The sequence below is a fragment of the Phanerochaete carnosa genome (genome assembly GCF_000300595.1).
Source record: "Phanerochaete carnosa HHB-10118-sp unplaced genomic scaffold PHACAscaffold_11, whole genome shotgun sequence".
NCBI lineage: Eukaryota > Fungi > Basidiomycota > Agaricomycetes > Polyporales > Phanerochaetaceae > Phanerochaete > Phanerochaete carnosa.
This window is the reverse complement of record NW_006767638.1, coordinates 703,704-720,996: the sequence shown is the minus strand read 5'-3', so window position 1 is coordinate 720,996 and position 17,293 is coordinate 703,704. Positions and strand designations below refer to the sequence as shown.

General features: G+C 50.9%; 5 protein-coding genes across 5 annotated transcripts; 3 read left to right on the top strand and 2 right to left on the bottom strand.

The window, feature by feature from the left end:
- Window positions 1-280: 280 nt before the first annotated feature.
- PHACADRAFT_188120 (uncharacterized protein) lies at window positions 281-1,667 on the bottom strand (the record flags this gene model as incomplete). The annotated part of the gene is made up of 4 exons (XM_007400768.1): window positions 281-436; window positions 495-689; window positions 758-1,329; window positions 1,433-1,667. The coding sequence occupies 4 exons, from the start codon at window positions 1,665-1,667 to the stop codon at window positions 380-382; spliced, it is 1,059 nt and encodes a 352-aa protein (XP_007400830.1). The 3' UTR covers window positions 281-379.
- Window positions 1,668-2,323: 656 nt separating this feature from the next.
- Window positions 2,324-3,764, top strand: PHACADRAFT_213473 (uncharacterized protein; the record flags this gene model as incomplete). The annotated part of the gene is made up of 4 exons (XM_007400767.1): window positions 2,324-2,396; window positions 2,450-2,552; window positions 2,604-2,725; window positions 2,776-3,764. The coding sequence occupies 4 exons, from the start codon at window positions 2,324-2,326 to the stop codon at window positions 3,762-3,764; spliced, it is 1,287 nt and encodes a 428-aa protein (XP_007400829.1).
- A 3,313-nt stretch (window positions 3,765-7,077) lies between these two features.
- Window positions 7,078-7,905, top strand: PHACADRAFT_104618 (uncharacterized protein; the record flags this gene model as incomplete). The annotated part of the gene is made up of 1 exon (XM_007400766.1): window positions 7,078-7,905. The coding sequence occupies one exon, from the start codon at window positions 7,078-7,080 to the stop codon at window positions 7,903-7,905; it is 828 nt and encodes a 275-aa protein (XP_007400828.1).
- Window positions 7,906-10,461: 2,556 nt separating this feature from the next.
- Window positions 10,462-12,268, bottom strand: PHACADRAFT_152637 (uncharacterized protein). The gene is made up of 5 exons (XM_007400765.1): window positions 11,443-12,268; window positions 11,322-11,391; window positions 11,153-11,266; window positions 10,757-11,100; window positions 10,462-10,706 (listed from the first exon to the last, which is right to left on the bottom strand). Exons 1-5 carry the CDS (start codon window positions 11,699-11,701, stop codon window positions 10,597-10,599), a joined length of 897 nt encoding a protein of 298 aa, XP_007400827.1. The 5' UTR covers window positions 11,702-12,268; the 3' UTR covers window positions 10,462-10,596.
- Window positions 12,269-15,465: 3,197 nt separating this feature from the next.
- On the top strand, window positions 15,466-17,074 carry PHACADRAFT_213470 (uncharacterized protein). Its single transcript, XM_007400764.1, has 6 exons — window positions 15,466-15,813; window positions 15,866-15,947; window positions 16,005-16,386; window positions 16,436-16,630; window positions 16,690-16,865; window positions 16,921-17,074. The coding sequence occupies exons 1-6, from the start codon at window positions 15,581-15,583 to the stop codon at window positions 17,014-17,016; spliced, it is 1,164 nt and encodes a 387-aa protein (XP_007400826.1). The 5' UTR covers window positions 15,466-15,580; the 3' UTR covers window positions 17,017-17,074.
- Window positions 17,075-17,293: the final 219 nt, after the last annotated feature.

The following is a 17,293-nucleotide window of genomic DNA, read 5'->3' as shown; positions in this document are numbered from 1 at the left end:
GAACGTTGAATTCTCCAGTCCCGTGCCAACGCATTTTTCGCCAGCTGTGGACAAGATATCGCCCTAGACCCTCGGATGTCGCCCGTCTCGGCCGCCGCACTCTACAAGCTGCCAATTCGAGATCAGACCCCTCAAAAGCGGTGGTGAGCTCACCCTGATCATGTTGCTCTTCTACTCGGCACCGAAGGAGATTGGCATGCGCTTAGATCGTCGCTTTACTGAGCCAGTCTGCATACAGGAAGTGAGACAGGAGTAATTCAGAATGCTGTCCTTTATGGGTTAACAAGCATACATGAGTCTGTAGCTGACGATGATATACGTGTAAGGTGGTAGCAGATACTTGAGTCATTGAGGCCGCGAGATTGGCCGCGCGCGAGAACTACGCCATCGCGTCCAGTAGTGTCTCAAGCGTGAGCTCGGGTTCATCCCAATGCATCTGTAGCGGATCTTCGTCAAGGCAAGCCCTCGCTTATATGAATTCGATAAACACTCACGAAGTGGTTTCCGCCCTTGATGAGGCGGAAGCATATATTTCCACCTCCATGAGCCCTATCGTCTCCCTCCATGGCGAACATACTCGGCAACGAGACCGCCGACGTACGGCCACCAAAGAGCGCGCACACCTTCATATGCGGCAATATTTCTCTAGCCTTCTTGTCGAAAACCGTCTTCTCATACAACGCGCGGAGCTGTGGGGCACAGAATGCCAAAGAAATCTCGCTTTTCCACGCGCAATCGTTGTATATGATTGCCGCACACTGCTCGGCAGACAAGTTGTGTATGCTCGGAAACCGCGTCGGCGAGGGGACGACGTACTCGAGAGTATTGAGATCGCGGTTTTCAAGTCGCCGTGGTCAAAATACGCGGAAACCCAGTAGTTGATCATAGGCGTGCGCATAGGAAGTGGAATGCTCTCGTCCAGGAGTGAATTCCACGTTTTAGGCGGCGGAAGCGACCCAATAGAGACAAATGCTGTTTCTGCAAGTAACTCGTCAAGGACGGCCGCATGACTAGCATGATCACCTTCGGACGCACCAAACAGGATAAGTGATCGCATGTATCGAGCGAAGTGAGCCCTCGTTGAATCTCCAAGAACGTCCACATTAGCGGTCGTGGCAAGTGCGAACAGAGCTCTGAGCGACCACCCCAGGATCGCGAAACCGCCGCCACTTCCTTTTTCGTCCGGCGGGGGCAGTCCGTTCTGCTGGATGAACTTGTCGATGAAGGTAGCGATCTCGACACCGCGGTCACGCAAGTACTGAGCCTTCTTTTCGTCGGTTCCGCTCTTGAGGACGCTCGATTCGGCTTCAGAAAAAGATGTGGTAGTCCCTGCGCTGGATTGACACCCAGCGCATCCCCGCAGGGCCCAACACAAAGGCTATCTTCTCAAACACGACTAATCTATTGTGTAAGCAGAGCGAGCGAGACACACGATCGATAATACTCACGGCCACTGAAAGCCATGCCATGAAGGGCGAAGATGGTAACATAAAAAGGAGAAGTTTAGGATGGTACACCGCTGTCAAGGTATGCCAGCTTGGTGCTTGTAGGGCTTGAGGCATGACGAGCAAGACGATGCTGGTGCTTCGGAGGGGACCCACCTCCGACGACCCGTAGATTGTATTATATGAGGACTCAATAGATGACACCCAGACATCTTCAGACATGAATGCATGAAGGTCGCTGCTGAAATATGCACCAGGCGCCGATCAACTTTCGCGAACTTCTCGTCGATATACGAGGACTACATATTCTCTTCTTGCTATCTGAGGCACTCTCGCAACTGTGGCAGTGGCATCTTCGGTCGATATGTTACAAGGCGCACGAGACACCTGGGCTCTGCTCTCCAACTGATCAAGATGCAGTTTTATTCCACTTCTCCCAATGTGGTTTTGCATCGCTACCCGCGATAGCGAAAGCACTCCTTACCGAACGTCATTCACGCCAACTAATGAGAGTATCTGGAGGGGCGCGACATGCCAAGTATACATATGTTACAGTGCTCACCTATCTTCACAGGCCATCTCTACTCGATTTGATCTAAACCTGCATGGAGTGGATGACCCACTTCGCCCGAAGTTTTCTTGCGTACGCGAGTTGCGAGAGCCATGTATTTCCGATGTGCTTTGCATGCATCGATGTCTTGATGCCACAATGTTTGCTTGTGCCTCGGGTGCAGATCCTATACTTGGAAGTATGGGGTACATCATTGACACGCGTGCATCTTCTTCGGATGCGTGCCCATCCATAAACTTTGTCTATATATGCAGCTCGTTTCTACCTTTGTCCCCACCTCTCCTTGCCGCTCAATCACCACCACCAGATGGCTTCATTCTCCATTAACAATGCAGAGTCTGCAAAGCTTAAGGCAGGTCCCCGGCTTATCCTGTGGCTTGGTGTCTCTAAAGGAAAGGAAATTTCTAGGGAAACGAACTGTTTGTCGCGAAAGACTACGAAGGCGCAGTCAAGTGCTACACTGACGCGATCCGTCTGGATGCGTCTGACCCCAATTACCCACTGAACCGGTGCTTTGCATATCTCAGGCTTGGACGGTTTGTATCCCTCTCTATCTGAGTATGAGCCTGGGTTGAAATCATGTCTAGGTGGATCGATGCCGAACACGATGCGACCGCGGTGCTGACACTAGATGATCACAATCTCAAGGCTTTGTATCGGCGCAGCCTGGCGCGGAAAGAATGGAAGGACTTCACTGGCGCACGTGCAGGTACATTGTTGAGTGGCTGAACGGCGTTCAGATCTAATCGATCTTTTTAGATCTCCTTGCTTTCGCTGATGCCGGCGGCGACATGAAGACTGTCATTGAAGAAAATATCAAGCTTGCCACGGCGGAGGCGAACGCTGTCATGCTTGCCGCGGACACGCCTGCTTGCGGTGTTCGGATGGCACCTTCTGAAGGTTGTGGCATCGGCATTTTCGCCACACGTCCCTTTTGTTGTGGAGACCTGATTGTCGTCGAGAAGCCTCTCTACACTGTGAAGAACAGAACACACAAGAATATCATGGAGGAGATTGAGAATCTCAATGACGATGAACACTTTCAAATGATGCAGCTTCACAATAACAGTCCAGAGTCGTTTCCAACTCCCTTCATCGGCATACACCATACAAACACATTTGGAATCGACAAAGGCTCGTCTGTGCTCTGCCTTCGCATTTCGCGATTCAACCACTCATGCAGTCTGAACACCCGATTTGCATGGCACGCCAAAACCAACACAGCCAGAGTCTTTGCCCTACGCCCAATTGCGGTTGGAGAGGAGATTTTTCACTGGTACCGCAAGCCATACAAATCCACGCGCACACAGAGGCAAGAGCTCCTGAGTGACTTCAAATTTGTCTGCACCTGCTCGGCGTGCACTCTGCCCGAGGATCAACAAGCTGCGAGTGACAGCAGGAGAAAGGAGATCGGTCGGCTTTGGGAAGTCAGCTTTGATATTCCGTTGAGCCAGGCAGTGTGGCGGGTCCAGACTGACACTCGTGTTGTGCACTTGCTGTGCTCAGAAGGGATTGCCGACGAAACTGACCTGTTCACGGTCAACGCGGCGATTATGTGCGCGTACCACGGTGACTGGGAGTCAGCCAAGTATTGGGCCCTTGACACGTACAAGGCACACGTGCACCAGTTCGGGGCTGACTGCCACGAGCGGACGACGACGGAACTCATGTGGCAACTCTTGTGCAATCCACGAGGGCTCGAAGGGGCTGGTAAGGGGAAAAGAAAGATAATCTCCACTCGCCTGTGATGAGGTAGGCTAGCTAAACCTAAGTTGCGAAGTGAAAAAAAAATGCTGTAAAGATTGTGCCACGAGATATCCTCGTCCGTGCTTTTGGCTTCTTTCCATTCGCCCACTCTGGATACGCATGCAACTGCACTGGCAAGGCCCGAAAGCCAGTTCGATGCCAGTTGAATCGCCGCAGCAATCTCTTTACTCGCTGCCCAGCAGTCACCACTTGTACCTTGACTCTGAGTGCAGATTCAAATCTTCTGATCAGCTTTGCTTTACTGGATCCTACTGGTCGGTATCTGGAGTGGCTCGCTTGCAGTGATTTGCTACGCCTGCGGGCGTCAGTGTCATAAAATACTCCTGCCATTCACGTCAGAGAAACTGAGATTGTGATTAAAGCTTAAAGAGCTGATTCAGTTCAGCGGCCCAGACACGGGAACTTATTAAGTTACACCGGACTAGCCACCCAGAAGTAAGGCTCCAACCGTTTTGTTCGTTTACTGTGTATAAACGTTTATTACCATTTACCGTTTCCGTGTGTGTAAAAAAGTCTTGTAAACTTGGTGTAAACGTTTATATACAGTAAACAAACAGTTTCTTCTTGTCAACTGTAGAAGGTTCTATTGTTATACATTTGCAGTCTTGCTAACAGATTTGACCTGTGGTGAGCTGAAGAGTGTGCCTCACCACTCGTGCATCATCCTCGGGCAGCCTCTTCAGACTCCCAAGGCATGGCAGCTGCATCAAGCACCAGCTGCACTGTAGCTGCTGCACATATAGTCGCAACTCACTCCAGAGATACGATAGCGGTCATGCCAATAAAACCCATGCTGAGCATAGTCCAAAGGTGAGTATTGCAGAGATTGAAATACTGTATATGTGTTGACTGCTCCACTACATCCAATCTACTATAGACAACTTGAAGCCAGCCCGCAAGAGTGGTGTTATCCTGGTGCAGCATGCCGCAAGCCCAGGTTTTGTTCAAGAGGGAGGAATAATGGTTCTATCTTACTCATGGATGGCATGCCGCAAGGGATAAGTGATGGTTGACCCTGGAAAAGACACGCTACTGAAGTCTGCACTCATGCAGCAGCTTTCTCTAGGTCACTTCTCAAAGCCTAACGTGAGTATTGTACCTGTACGACCAGTCCGTCGGTGGATGTGACAAGTGACGGTCAACCACCAGTCCGGCGGGGCAGCGAGTTTGACCGTGACCTGTGACACCGGTCAAGAATGCGGTGGTCAAATGGTGGCAGTGGCCCAGGCGTGACCTGATAGAGCAGCAACATGAACAGGAACAGTAATAGCACTACGGAAAGTGCATGTAGGTGTCTTCTTGTAATTTTTGCGCTGCAGGCCCAAAAATATCAAATATTGATTTTAGCAGAAAAAAATGTGGAAAGCGGCAGCATCCCTTGTAACAACGTGACCGCTGCTCTCAAGAGCAGCGGTCGGGAGCTATGTGACGCGTGATGCACTGGACTGATTGTATAGGTATAGTATACATCATACAACCACGAGAGTACCAAGCTGAGATTTGCACCAGTCGCTAGCCCACTACCTGATGGCGACGATGGGACGCGCCGACCTCCTGAATCAAGAGTCAATCTTGCATGCTTCCAATGAAGCTAGCTCCGCGGACACCTCTGTTGCCAAGTCTGCCCTCAGGTACTATGCTACCTCGCAATGCTATCCTCGCTGATTGGAACTTTTTGCGCGCCTTCAACCCTCTGCCACACTGGGCCCGTTGAGGATATTGCTATGATATCTTGATTCTTGGGTGGGAAGTCATGGCTTCGTCTTCTCATGCATTAAGCGAGCGCCCCCACATACATCGCAGCTGCGCCACTATAGTGTCAGCTTTTGTGCCCCCCTTTTCAGGCTCAAACCAGCACAGAAGGTATTTGTGTCAAGCTATAGGCTTGCACAGTTTTGTCAGAAGCTATTCTGGCACGATTAAACAAATACCTGTGCCTACAAAGGGCTTCGCACATCACCTATGGCGTTGTGGCATGTTAATCATGTAGATCATAAGTAAAACTCATGGAACTAATCGGACACTCAAGCCTTTAAGCCAAGAGTTTCAGTTCGGCAGCCCAGACATGGGAACTTATTAAGTTACACTGGACTAGCCACCCAGAAGCGCCCAAGAGGGGCTAAGACACGCTGAAGAATTTCCGAAAAGCCCAAAAAATGGCACAAGCAGGAATTGAACTCACAGCCTAAAAGTAACTGCAATGCACTATACCACTAAAGCATAAGACCTTGCAAATATAAGGTTAGAATTGCCCTATAGTATCACTTTTCTACCTCAAAGTCTTAGCTGTAATATTGTAGCCAATTATCAGATATTAAAGCAGTGAAATGTAATTGTACAAAGGTATATTCTAATGGCATGGCTAAGACATTGATGTGGCTAAGACACCTGTGTGGCTAAAACATTGAATCATTAAATATTTGCTATTGATTCTGCTTATTGTACAAATGTATATCCTGATGGCATGGCTAAGACACCAGTGTGGCTAAGATATTGGAACATTAAATATTTGCTATTGATTCCACTTGAGTATAGTTCATCTGCTCTGGTGTTTTAGCCACACTAGTGTCTTAGCCACGCCATCAGGATATACATTTGTACAATAAGCAGAATCAATAGCAAATATTTAATAACTCAATGTTTTAGCCACACTGGTGTCTTAGCCACATCAATGTCTTAGCCATGCCATTAGAATATACCTTTGTACAATTACATTTCACTGCTTTAATATCTGATAATTGGCTACAATATTACAGCTAAGACTTTGAGGTAGAAAAGTGGTACTATAGGGCAATTCTGACCTTATATTTGCAAGGTCTTATGCTTTAGTGGTATAGTGCACTGCAGTTACTTTTGGGCTGTGAGTTCGATTTCTGCTTGTGCCATTTTTTGGGCTTTTCGGAAATTCTTCAGCGTGTCTTAGCTGCTCTTGGGCACTTCTGGGTAAGGCTCCAACCGTTTAGTTTACATGTAATTTTTTTAGTAAACACACATTAAACAGTTCTAAACATTTATAAACAATTTAAAAACAGTAAACAAACAGTTGCCCTTTATCCGACTCCCGAATGTTAATTTTATGGCCACAAATGTGTGGTCATATTTAGTGTGTTCACGCAGCCACTCTCTTATAATACAAGCAACGAGACGGAACTGCTTTTTCCATCCCATTCTCCTACGCTCACCTCCACAGTACTTGGCCAGCGCACTTCACTGCAAGGCATCCACACTGTTTTACACAGCCAACAAGCCTTCGACTAGCTTGTACCAACAACTTCTCAAATGGCACCATCTAACATGACAATAATCAATCTCTCCGCCTCAGTAGTTGCGTCGCCACTCACAGTATGCAAGAGGCTGGTGGTCGGCACGCCCTTCAACAAGCCTGCCGCTGATGTGGTTGTTCACAGCAGTGATGGTATCGATTTCTACATCTGGAAGAGCATCTTGGCCGAGTCCTCTTTGTTCTTCAAAGGCATGTTCATGCTATCCCAGACCACCAAGCATGTCAAAGACGAATACATTGATGGCCACCCTGTAATCTCAGTCTCGGAGACCAGTAAAATGCTACGTTCTTTGCTTCTGTTCTGCTATCCTGCGTGCAATCCAACTCTTGGCATAGACAAGGACATTTGTGCTGTCTTGGAGGCTGCACGCAAGTACGACATGGAGCATGTGGCTGAGAGGGTGCGAGCGCTGTTCCTGGCAGATGTGGAGGGCAATCCATTCCGCATATATGCACTTGCCAATGCTCGAGGTTGGAAGGAGGAAATGAAGATCACTGCCAAGGCCACCTTGTCGCGGCCACTCCTCCTCGAGCTGCCGGCCATGTGTTCTCTTGGGATGGAGGACCTCCCACTGGGCAACTTCTTCAAGCTCCATGCGTACCAGCAGATGTGCATCGACGCCACTTACTGGCTTGTGCAGACCAAGCAGACCAACATGCGCCTCTCCATGGATTGGCTCCCTGCTCGTGCACCTGAGACGGACTGGATCTGGCTGAGGTGTCGACATCGCATTGCCTTGCCTGAGTTTACACCTATTGGCATTGCCCCGAGTGGCGCCGCGAAGACCCATGTCATGCTCAATGGTGTCACGAAGGAAGCTTCATTGTGGTGGGTCTGAGGCGTGACGTTTCAAGCGAGGGCACCCAGGAAGGCTCCCCGTGGTGCAACCATCTTGAGAAAGGATGTGATTGATCCCATTGTCGTCGACGCCTTCAGGAGCTGTTCTCTGTGCTGCGAGACGGCACTCAAAGATCTTGATGCTTTCAGCGAGCATTACGCACAGATGGTGGAAGATGCCATTTAAGTGGTGAGCATTGTCTATGCTTTAGAGCTCACGATTAAGCTAACTGTATGCATGCTGTTCAGGTTGAGCTTGAATTCCAGGATTGCATCAGCAAAATAATCGGTCGCAGGTCAGAGATGGGTTACCAGGCAAGCGCCTAACAGCCTGGTGGGCGCTGGCAATGCAAGAACAGGGGATACCAGGCTGATATCACACTGCAGTTTCAACACGGACCGATATGTCATTGTAAGTCATTTCCCATCCTGTTTTAACTAGACATGACGCGGCCAGCCCACCCAGATCTCCACTGTGACGTGACGTCATGTGTGCCGCATTCCGAGAGGTGTTGCTGACTGTCACATATATGTTGACTGGCCAAACAAACAACAAAGTCTCCTTCGACCTCCCCTAAAGTTGCTCTGGTGAGTTTCCTTTTATGTATTTATCCATATAAGGCCGTCGAAGGCCATCCACTTTCCATGCTCCTTCCTTCTGCCCACCACCATGCCCCCGCCCAATAGACAGCCACCCCTGGATGCCATTGTCCTCTGAGATTCTTATCCCCACTTCTACTTTCCCCTCGCTCAACAGTGACTCCACTGCGTGCTCACTCAGCGCAGTACGTTCCAAGGTGCGTGAGCAGTAATTTCTCTCGCATTAGCACTGCAGTTGACTACTCATATGCACGGCAGCCGCAGCACCGACTTCCACCTGCCTGCATGGCTATGCGAGGGTCCTGTAATGTAGGAGAACAGTGCAAATACACAAGGTCCGTTGATGCTGTCCTACCTAAAGCGTGCCTCAGACTCAGGCTCTTTTTGTCACTCACAAACATCCGCATATGGTACGTGACATGCATATATGTGCTCAATTGCTTATAACTGACATGCATAGGCCCTCGTAAGACATTCCCGCTCACTCAGCAAGCTAAACCCTTCTACCCTATGGTTTCACTCACATACTAACGCCATTCTTAGTAGCTGTATATGGCCCACTCTCTCGTGCTCCGGGACCCACACAAAGCCCTCGCAGTAAGCATAGCAGTCTGCAGGTAGTTTCGTACATGAGAACTTATGCACACGACTCATTCAGGGTTCGCTTTATGCATGCTGTGCGCCAACTGCGTAGCCGTTGCGCTGGGAGCCGCTTGTTGGCTGATATCATGTTTGCATGCGACGCGAATCAGAGGGCATTCTCATCTCGATACTGCCATTTTATGCAATACATATACTTTGTATTCTATAAACCTCTATGAATATATTTCTCGCTGCTCCTAATTTTGATGTGCAAATCAGTCCTGAATATTTTTGAATATCCAACAAATTGTTGCGAGCGCTCAGGCAAGTGCTGCCAGCCTGGCACTCCCTGGTAATGCATTACCAACCTTACCCGAATGGTAAAGGTCCCCAGACTGGTAAGCTTTAGTTATCATACAGGTGAGATATCTACCTTGGCAAGCCTATTCTCATAATGACTACCTTTATAAGCAAGATTAGCTTTGCCAGGGCTGTTCAGGCTAGGTAAGCTGCCGATTTTTTTGCTGATGTGAGTGCTGAGCATTGATATCTATGCATGGCGTTGAGTGCCTTATTTGAAATTTCCCTTCTAGTGTCGACATTCCTAGTACAATCGCAATGATAGTCTCGAATAGATCTAGCGAATCACACAAACTGCTGGATATTTCTATGCCCCTCACTGTACGCTATCTTATACAGGGATGCTATCTTTGATTGTACGTTCGAGGAGCGAGAGCGAGACAGGCATTGGAAAGGGCACAGAAACAGAATAACCTGAATGATGGCGGTTGCGCGACTACATGTGTTACACACACCCTTACTTCGCTGAAGTAGCGATGACTCTCTGTCACCAAACTTATTTCACGAGCTTGTCCTTTATATTTCGCACGATGTTCGAGTACTCTACGGTGCTACAGTGAACATGAGCGATTACATATGTATGCCAAAGAACACAAGGTGTGTAAAAATAACTGTTCAAGCGAAGCTAAATTGCAATGAGTACCGGATGGCATGATGGACTAACAGCCAGAGGGAAGATGTCAGTGACCGCGTGCTTGTTTCTCCTTCAAGGCCAAAACAGTCTTCTGGCGGTGCTTGTCCGGGAAGGGATCTGTGCCCGAGATGACATACCTTTCTTTCTGATGCCCCCTGGATAGAAGATGTCGTTCGGTGAGCACTCCTGGGCAAGAGACAGTGACTACGGTGGCCGTTCTGGCCAGTGCTTACGTCGGCGACGGCGTCAGCGTCACCCAGGGTAAGGTTTGGTGTGACGGCGGGTTTGATGGCGGCATGTGAGCGCGAGGCGCCAACATCGTGGCGTCCGTGCATGTCGCTGCGTATCCGCAGCCTTCATCATGTAATCGAAATCCCGGCGGCGTGTAGTTGCTGGCATATACATATGCGCGAGGCTTACAAATATATATGCACAATACCCAATAAATACACACCCCGGGTATACGGAGCCTGGCTCTTGAATCGTACAGTCATGTAAAAAAACAAAAAAATAGGCTCAGCAGCCCATCTCGACGCCGTCGTAGGGACCGTCATGGTCCGACTCATCGCCATCGAAGATCGTTGGGACATCTCCGACAATGCAAAGGTCACTGGGGTTATCCTGGCCTGGTCGCGAACATCAGCTACACCAGGAACAGATAAATGAGAGCACGTACCAGGACAAGCCTCCCAGACATCCTGATCAGTGATGTGCACTTCGCCTGAGGGGTGGTGAAAGCCGAGGAACATGCCGGGGACGATAGGGATCGGATCCTCCTCGTTGTTAATGTGCGTCAGCGAGGTCACATGCGCATCAACGTAATTGGCAAACGCCTGGTTGCCGACGCGCGGAAGGCCGTAAAGAATAGTCTGGAACGAGACGCCTGAGAGGTGCAGAGGGAGATAGACCGAGTCCAGCAGTGAAATTGCGGCGCCGAGCGAATGGCCAGCTATCGTAACCTTGGTTGCACCGAACCTGGAGATGGTGGTCTGTACGGCGGACAGGATCTGAGTAGCAGTCCTAGACTCCACTTTTTAATCTGCTATCGTCAATGCATCTGAAGAGACCTTACTTGGCTTGCTCATCGGCGAAGCCCTGGTGCGCCTCAATGGAAGAACTTAAGCCTGGGAACAGAGTCGAGTCGAGGTTGGCCATCTCGATGTCCCCATCTGTGAGGAGAGCAAGGCTAAGGGACCTAGAATGAGCGCGTGTATACAATCAGAGATATGAAATCAGCTTACATCGAACTGGTGTTGGTACCTTGGTGCGAAACGATGGCAGTGTTCAGGGTGGGATCGAAACCAACATACCCTATCGCGGCTCTAAATAAATCTTACGGCGCTTCGCGGTTGCAGCACTCACAGAACTGGACGTCGCTACCGTCGCCGCCAGACGCGACAGGCTTGAATGAGGGGTTAGCCTCGCAGTTTGCACCGCAGGTCCACGTCAGGGTCTCGGAGGGTTGACAGTACGCGGTACTCGCGTAGAACGTGAACGGCTTGAAGCTCTCGATCGTGGCCGTCGAGAGCGGTGTGATACTTTGGCGGGCCTCGAGCGAGGGTGCTGCAAGTGCGGTGGGCAGCAGCGCAACGAGCGCGAGGAGGCTAGTGGAGACAGCCATGTCCGAAGAGGTCTGACGTGGGCACAGAAAAACTAAGGGCTCCGGCTCCCCTGGAAAGGCGTCCGAGGGTTATTTATCCCGTTCGCGAACAACGTTCGTCAGTTGCCCGCCGACGGCAAGCGACATGGAAGAGTGTACCATATGAGTTCTGCTGCTGTACATGGGCCTGTGCAAGAGGGTGGGGTGGGAGTGTGGGCGACACATGTGGTGCAGCATCATGCCCTTGCTATAGTCTATCGATCTATCAGCACGTGTGAAAGGATCCAATCCGGCTGGCGCATCTGTTGCTATATACAGCCTGTTGAGAGCGAATAGCGGTGCATCGTTGGGCTTCCTCAGCAGCCTTCGAAGGAGCCCAAGAGGTGGACGCGTGAGGCATGGGCGTTACATTGCCCTTGTGGCTCGTGGGCCCATTTTGGGTAACTCGTACTCAGCCGTCGAACGAGTGCATGCACCTGAGCTCACCGAGGGCAGGCTATGTGTTGGTTCCAAGAGAAGCCTACGTTGGTCGCTAGCTTGCCTTGGTGGTGCCGGTGCGCGACATTTGATGTGTACACCTTCAAACAGAAATGACAGATTGACAGGAAGATGGAAGAAACAACAGCCACATGGATGTGTATACGATGTGCAATTTCGCAGGTTCGAAGAATCGCTGAGAAAAAATCAGTACACTTGGCTAATCACGCCCCGTAGGCCCGCATGCTGAACAGTGAACGTTGAACGTTTGAACGCTGAACGTGAACACGGGACTTGCGGAATTTCAACAGTCTGATTTCCTGTTGTGCAAATATGCATGCACGGCGTTGAGAGGGTTCGCGGACGAATGAAGGACGCGATCTATTTTTATTCCATGATAAACAAGTTTTTCTCGTGGACAGAGAGATGGGCGGACGAAGCACACATCGCATGATTTAGAGATGTGTATATTGATACCAGAGAGCGAGGAGATTGAGCACTAGAGCATGAGGGGGCAAGCTGGGGGTGGTTACCTTGTCTGGTGCCCTACCTTCGTGGAAATCGGTGATGGAAAGCACGACAGGCTAGGCTACAGGGAGTGGATGAGGGGCAAGCGACACGATAATTGAGATCACGTAAAGATGACGCATCGACGTTGCTCAACATCTTCGACGACCCGTAACCATGACATGCCCGCGCGAGGTGACCGTCCAACAACAGCCGCCTCTAACCTCACTCTGCAATTCGGAATGGTCTTTTAATTTGGAATGCCCTGCAATTCGGAGTCCCTTGCAGTTCAGAATGTCGTCATTTTAATTCGGAATGCTCGAGTGCGATCCGAAATCCGCCTGTTCCCGTCCCACCGCAGCAGAGCGGCGTTGATGGCGGTGGCGTGCCTACCGTGCGTTTTCGTGGCTCCCGGAGGTGATCTGTGCAGCGAATGGTCGCGGACTTGTGATGTGCTCACCTGAAGCCGTAGTCCTTGTCCGCGCTCTCTATCGTCCTCATCATTATTTAATCATGAGTTGTTCTCAAACTAAACATCGGAAAATGTGCTGACTGAGGTTTAAGCGAAGAGCAGCCAGCGCAAAAGGGGTTCCTGTGTATCCGGCCGCACTGTGAGTGGATGTTGACTAGTCAGAGATAGATATTGCGCTGCCACAGACCTCGAGTGAAAAACGGAAGCGACAGAAGTACCGTTTGCGAAACGACCGTTTCTTCGATTGTGTGTCTAAATGCCTTCAAGCTACTTCCTTAGCTCCGGTGTTTACTAACTGGACCTGCCCCTATCCTCTGTTCCAGCGATCGCGACATCTTTTCCTCACTATCGAGGTCCGCAAGGTGTGAGTACCCTTATGCCAAGAGCCCAAAGTCGCCAGGCATAGTTTCGCCCCTTCGCTCAACACAGTATCCGCATCTTCGACGCCGAGTTGAGCTTCTACACCGTACACTCTGTTACGGCGTGCGCGATCCTGAACATTGAAGAGTGTATTCCCGGAGATGTTCGAAGTTTTGATCAACGTCGTGAAGCTGCTTGGCGCTCCAACTCGTACGATAGGCGCGCGTCTTCATCGCGGACGTCTTCCAGTTAGGCGTCTTCGCTTTGTTGCGTCGGGATACCCTCTATGCGCCCACTGCGCAGGAACCCTGGACAGTGACCCCCCAGGTGAGCGTAGGCATCTTGGTGATAGCATGGGAGTGAGCTAATGTTGTGCTACAGCAGCCTTCGACGCGCGAGACGCGATAGGATCTATCCAGACACGTCGACGAAATGCCGCGTTCTTGGACCAGGCTACTCGCCGCCCTTACAACCCTCTTCGTCCGTGTTCTCGTCGCACGCTCATACAATTTCTCTGCACGCATCCATCTCTCGTGGCCTCTTGCGGTTCATCCCGACAGACAGGATGGCGGACTACAGATATCTTTGAACACGGGCAAGTCGGCGGACATGAAGAATACGCACAAGCAGGGCCAGGTCACGAACGTTGCTCCGGGAGTTTTCAGCAGGAAAGTTGCCACTGTTGGGGATTTGCATGGTGATCCGGGAAATGCGCACAAGGTGCTCAAGATGGCCGGGGTGGTGACTGAGAAGGGGAAGTGGTCGGGGAATGTGGACTTCTTCATGCAGACTGGGGACATCATCGACAGGTGCGCGATGTGCATTCACAAAAGAGATGGCAGAAGGTACAACTTCTGTTTGACAGGCGATAATACGATTACACCATATGACTGGATGGAAGAGCTACAACGCAAGCTTTGGAGAAAGGCGGCAACGTCATCTCGCGTCTTGGCAATCACGAATGGATGAAAGTTATTGGTTAGCCTGACCATTATGATCTTCTTTGTTTACTGCTCATCGTTAAAATGGTAAGTGTTTATGTCGACGCGCTCCTGATGCACATCTTCTCCAAGCACAGTGACGAGGACGAGGACGAGGGACATATCGCATCGTCGCCCGGCAGAAATAGAATGCGCACCAGAACACTGCTTCGCAATGACCAACCGAGTCTCGCACAGAAACCACAGACAATGAATGGCGCCCCCGGCGCGGCTGCACGGCCCTACGACGACGAGACGATCACTTCAGATGGCGAAGATGCTCCCCTGTGGCGCGACTATGGTGCGGGGCACATCGTGACCAACAAGCCGCGCCAGAGCTCCTCGTCAGATTCGGGCTACGGTTCGCCCATGCCACGCAACAAGCCACTGCAGCCCGACGACATGCAGCCGATACCCGTCATCTGGGGCGGAGAGCCGGGAACGAAAGCTGCGTCGAAACGGCGGTCAAAGACGTCAGCCGCCTCTGCAGATCCGAAGCGGTCACAGTCGACGCGTTCGTTCTGCTCGAGTGGTGCGGGCGCCCGCGACGCGCTGGATGGCGAAGCATGTACATCACGCAGTCTGGGAGATACACTCCAATTCAACGTTCTCGGAGGGTCAGCATGAGCGGCAGAGCGTTCGCCAATGGTGCAGGAACTATCAGGCCGGCTGCCACTCCGGACTCAGCGGAGACCAACCTTATAAGGTCGCGCAGTGCCAGCACGGAATCTGCGTCGTCGAATAAGCAGAGGCTGAGGAACAAAGAGGAGAGTGAGTGGCCCATGTTGTTCTAGTGTCGCGGACACTCCGTTAGACGCTGAATATCGGTACCGTTTGCGAGTCACTCCCACAGCTGGATCGTCGCTTTCTGGGGTAACTGACTCATTCTGTATAACCCTGTAGGCCCACAGTTGTCATCTTCGCCACGTCATGTACATAAACTGGAGGTTCAGGGAGTAAACTTGATTATTTCGTCGTGCCATCTTGTTCATGGATCTAAAATTCATAACTTTTGGTATATAGGGCACCACAGGTGCTCGATATGCTAATCGTGGCATCCCTCTCCTTCACACACCGCAGTCCTACCTAGCTATCTGACGCAACATGAGCGGTACTATCTGGGCATCCCCTCCTGAGCCTCCCACCAAGCTTGGCCGTCATCGGCCTCTGGCACCTCTGGCAGGCGTGCATGTCTCTCCCATTCAACTCGGTGCCATGAGTATTGGCGACCAGTGGCAGCAGTACGGTATGGGCACGATGGACAAGGAGAGTAGCTTCAAGCTACTTGATGCGTTCTACGACGCTGGCGGAAATTTAATTGACACAGCCAACGCCTAGTGAGCTGCGGTGTCTAAATCACCATATCTCATGAAGCTGACATGCGTATAGCCAGGATGAATCGTCCGAGCTCTTCATCGGCGAGTGGATGGAAAAGCGCGGCAACCGTGAACAGATCGTTCTCGCCACTAAGGTCCGCCGCCCGCCGCGTTGATGAGGGCCCATGTGACTGATATCTTTGCTTCTCCAGTACACCACCAACTACAAGCGTGGAGCCTCGTTTGCCGAGTTTCCCCAAAAGACGCACTACGTCGGCAACAATATCAAATCGCTGCACAACTCCGTAAACGCATCGCTCAAGAAGCTACGCACGGATTACATCGACATCCTATATCTGCACTGGTGGGACTACGTCACCGGTATTGAGGAGGTTATGAACGGTCTGCACAATCTCGTCGTGCAGGGCAAGGTGCTCTACCTCGGTGTCTCTGACACGCCTGCCTGGATCGTCTCAAAGGCCAATACGTATGCGCGCCTGACAGGCAAGACGCCCTTTGTCATCTATCAAGGAGCATGGAACATCATGCAGCGTGATTTTGAGCGCGATATCTTGCCCATGGCCCTTCATGAAGGTATGTATCTCAACTTGAGTGAATGTGTTCCGTCTGACCATCGGCTTAGGCATGGCCCTGGCGCCTTGGAACGTCCTTGCCGCGGGCAAGATACGCACAGACGCAGAGGAGCAGCGTCGCCTCGAGTCGGGTGAGGGTGGCCGCACCTTGTTCAGCGACTGGAAGCGGACCGACGATGAGCGAAAGGTCTGCTTGGCTCTTGAAAAGGTTGCCGCAGACATTGGTGCAAAGAACATTACTTCTGGTGCGCATCTAGCCTTAGTCCTCTGCCGTCTGTCTGATGAATCTGCCCCCTTGCTGCAGTTGCCATCGCATACCTTATGCAGAAGGCTCCCTATGTCTTTCCGATTATCGGCGGACGCAAGGTCGAGCATCTGTACCAGAATATGGAGGCCCTCGACATCTCTCTTACTCCTGAGCAAATCAAAGTCCTTGATGACATTGTGCCATTCGACAAAGGCTTCCCCTTCACTGCCTTCGTGGGTGCAACGCTATCAGGATCTGTAGGGTTTCCGCTGAATTTGCGTTCCACAGGGCGATGGATCCGATTACGACCGTATATATAAGTCTGCAGGTCATTTCGATAAGTGGCCTGTTCTCCAGCCAATTCGCCCTGCACCCAAACAGTAGGGTTGATATGTAGTGGCACATGTATTCCTCGATACAAATGAAAAAATTTACGCCGAGCCTGCAAAATACTCTGGTACAAACAGATTCCAACAGTACAACAACATCAAGGCCGATAAGATATTACCCGTGCAGAAGGAGTAGCCGAAGGCGATCGGTGCGTAGATATCTGCCAGTGCTAAAGTAGTACACTCCTTTGTATTTCGACGTTACACAAGCCAACTTTGTGAATCTCGTCCGTACGTATGTGAGCGGCTCCGTATATGGCGGCAAGGGTGAA

What these genes read in the sequence shown, in the direction of transcription:
- PHACADRAFT_213470 (XM_007400764.1), top strand. Translation starts at nt 15,581, where the DNA reads ATGAGCGGTACTATCTGGGCATCCCCTCCTGAGCCTCCCACCAAGCTT. An exon ending in ATTGACACAGCCAACGCCTA is followed by an intron (nt 15,814 to 15,865) that starts GTGAGCTGCGGT and finishes ACATGCGTATAG; the next exon opens with CCAGGATGAATCGTCCGAGC. An exon ending in GCCCATGGCCCTTCATGAAG is followed by an intron (nt 16,387 to 16,435) that starts GTATGTATCTCA and finishes CCATCGGCTTAG; the next exon opens with GCATGGCCCTGGCGCCTTGG.
- PHACADRAFT_152637 (XM_007400765.1), bottom strand. Translation starts at nt 11,701, where the DNA reads ATGGCTGTCTCCACTAGCCTCCTCGCGCTCGTTGCGCTGCTGCCCACC. An exon ending in GGTACCAACACCAGTTCGAT is followed by an intron (nt 11,267 to 11,321) that starts GTAAGCTGATTT and finishes TAGGTCCCTTAG; the next exon opens with CCTTGCTCTCCTCACAGATG. An exon ending in TGTCTGGGAGGCTTGTCCTG is followed by an intron (nt 10,707 to 10,756) that starts GTACGTGCTCTC and finishes GTTCGCGACCAG; the next exon opens with GCCAGGATAACCCCAGTGAC.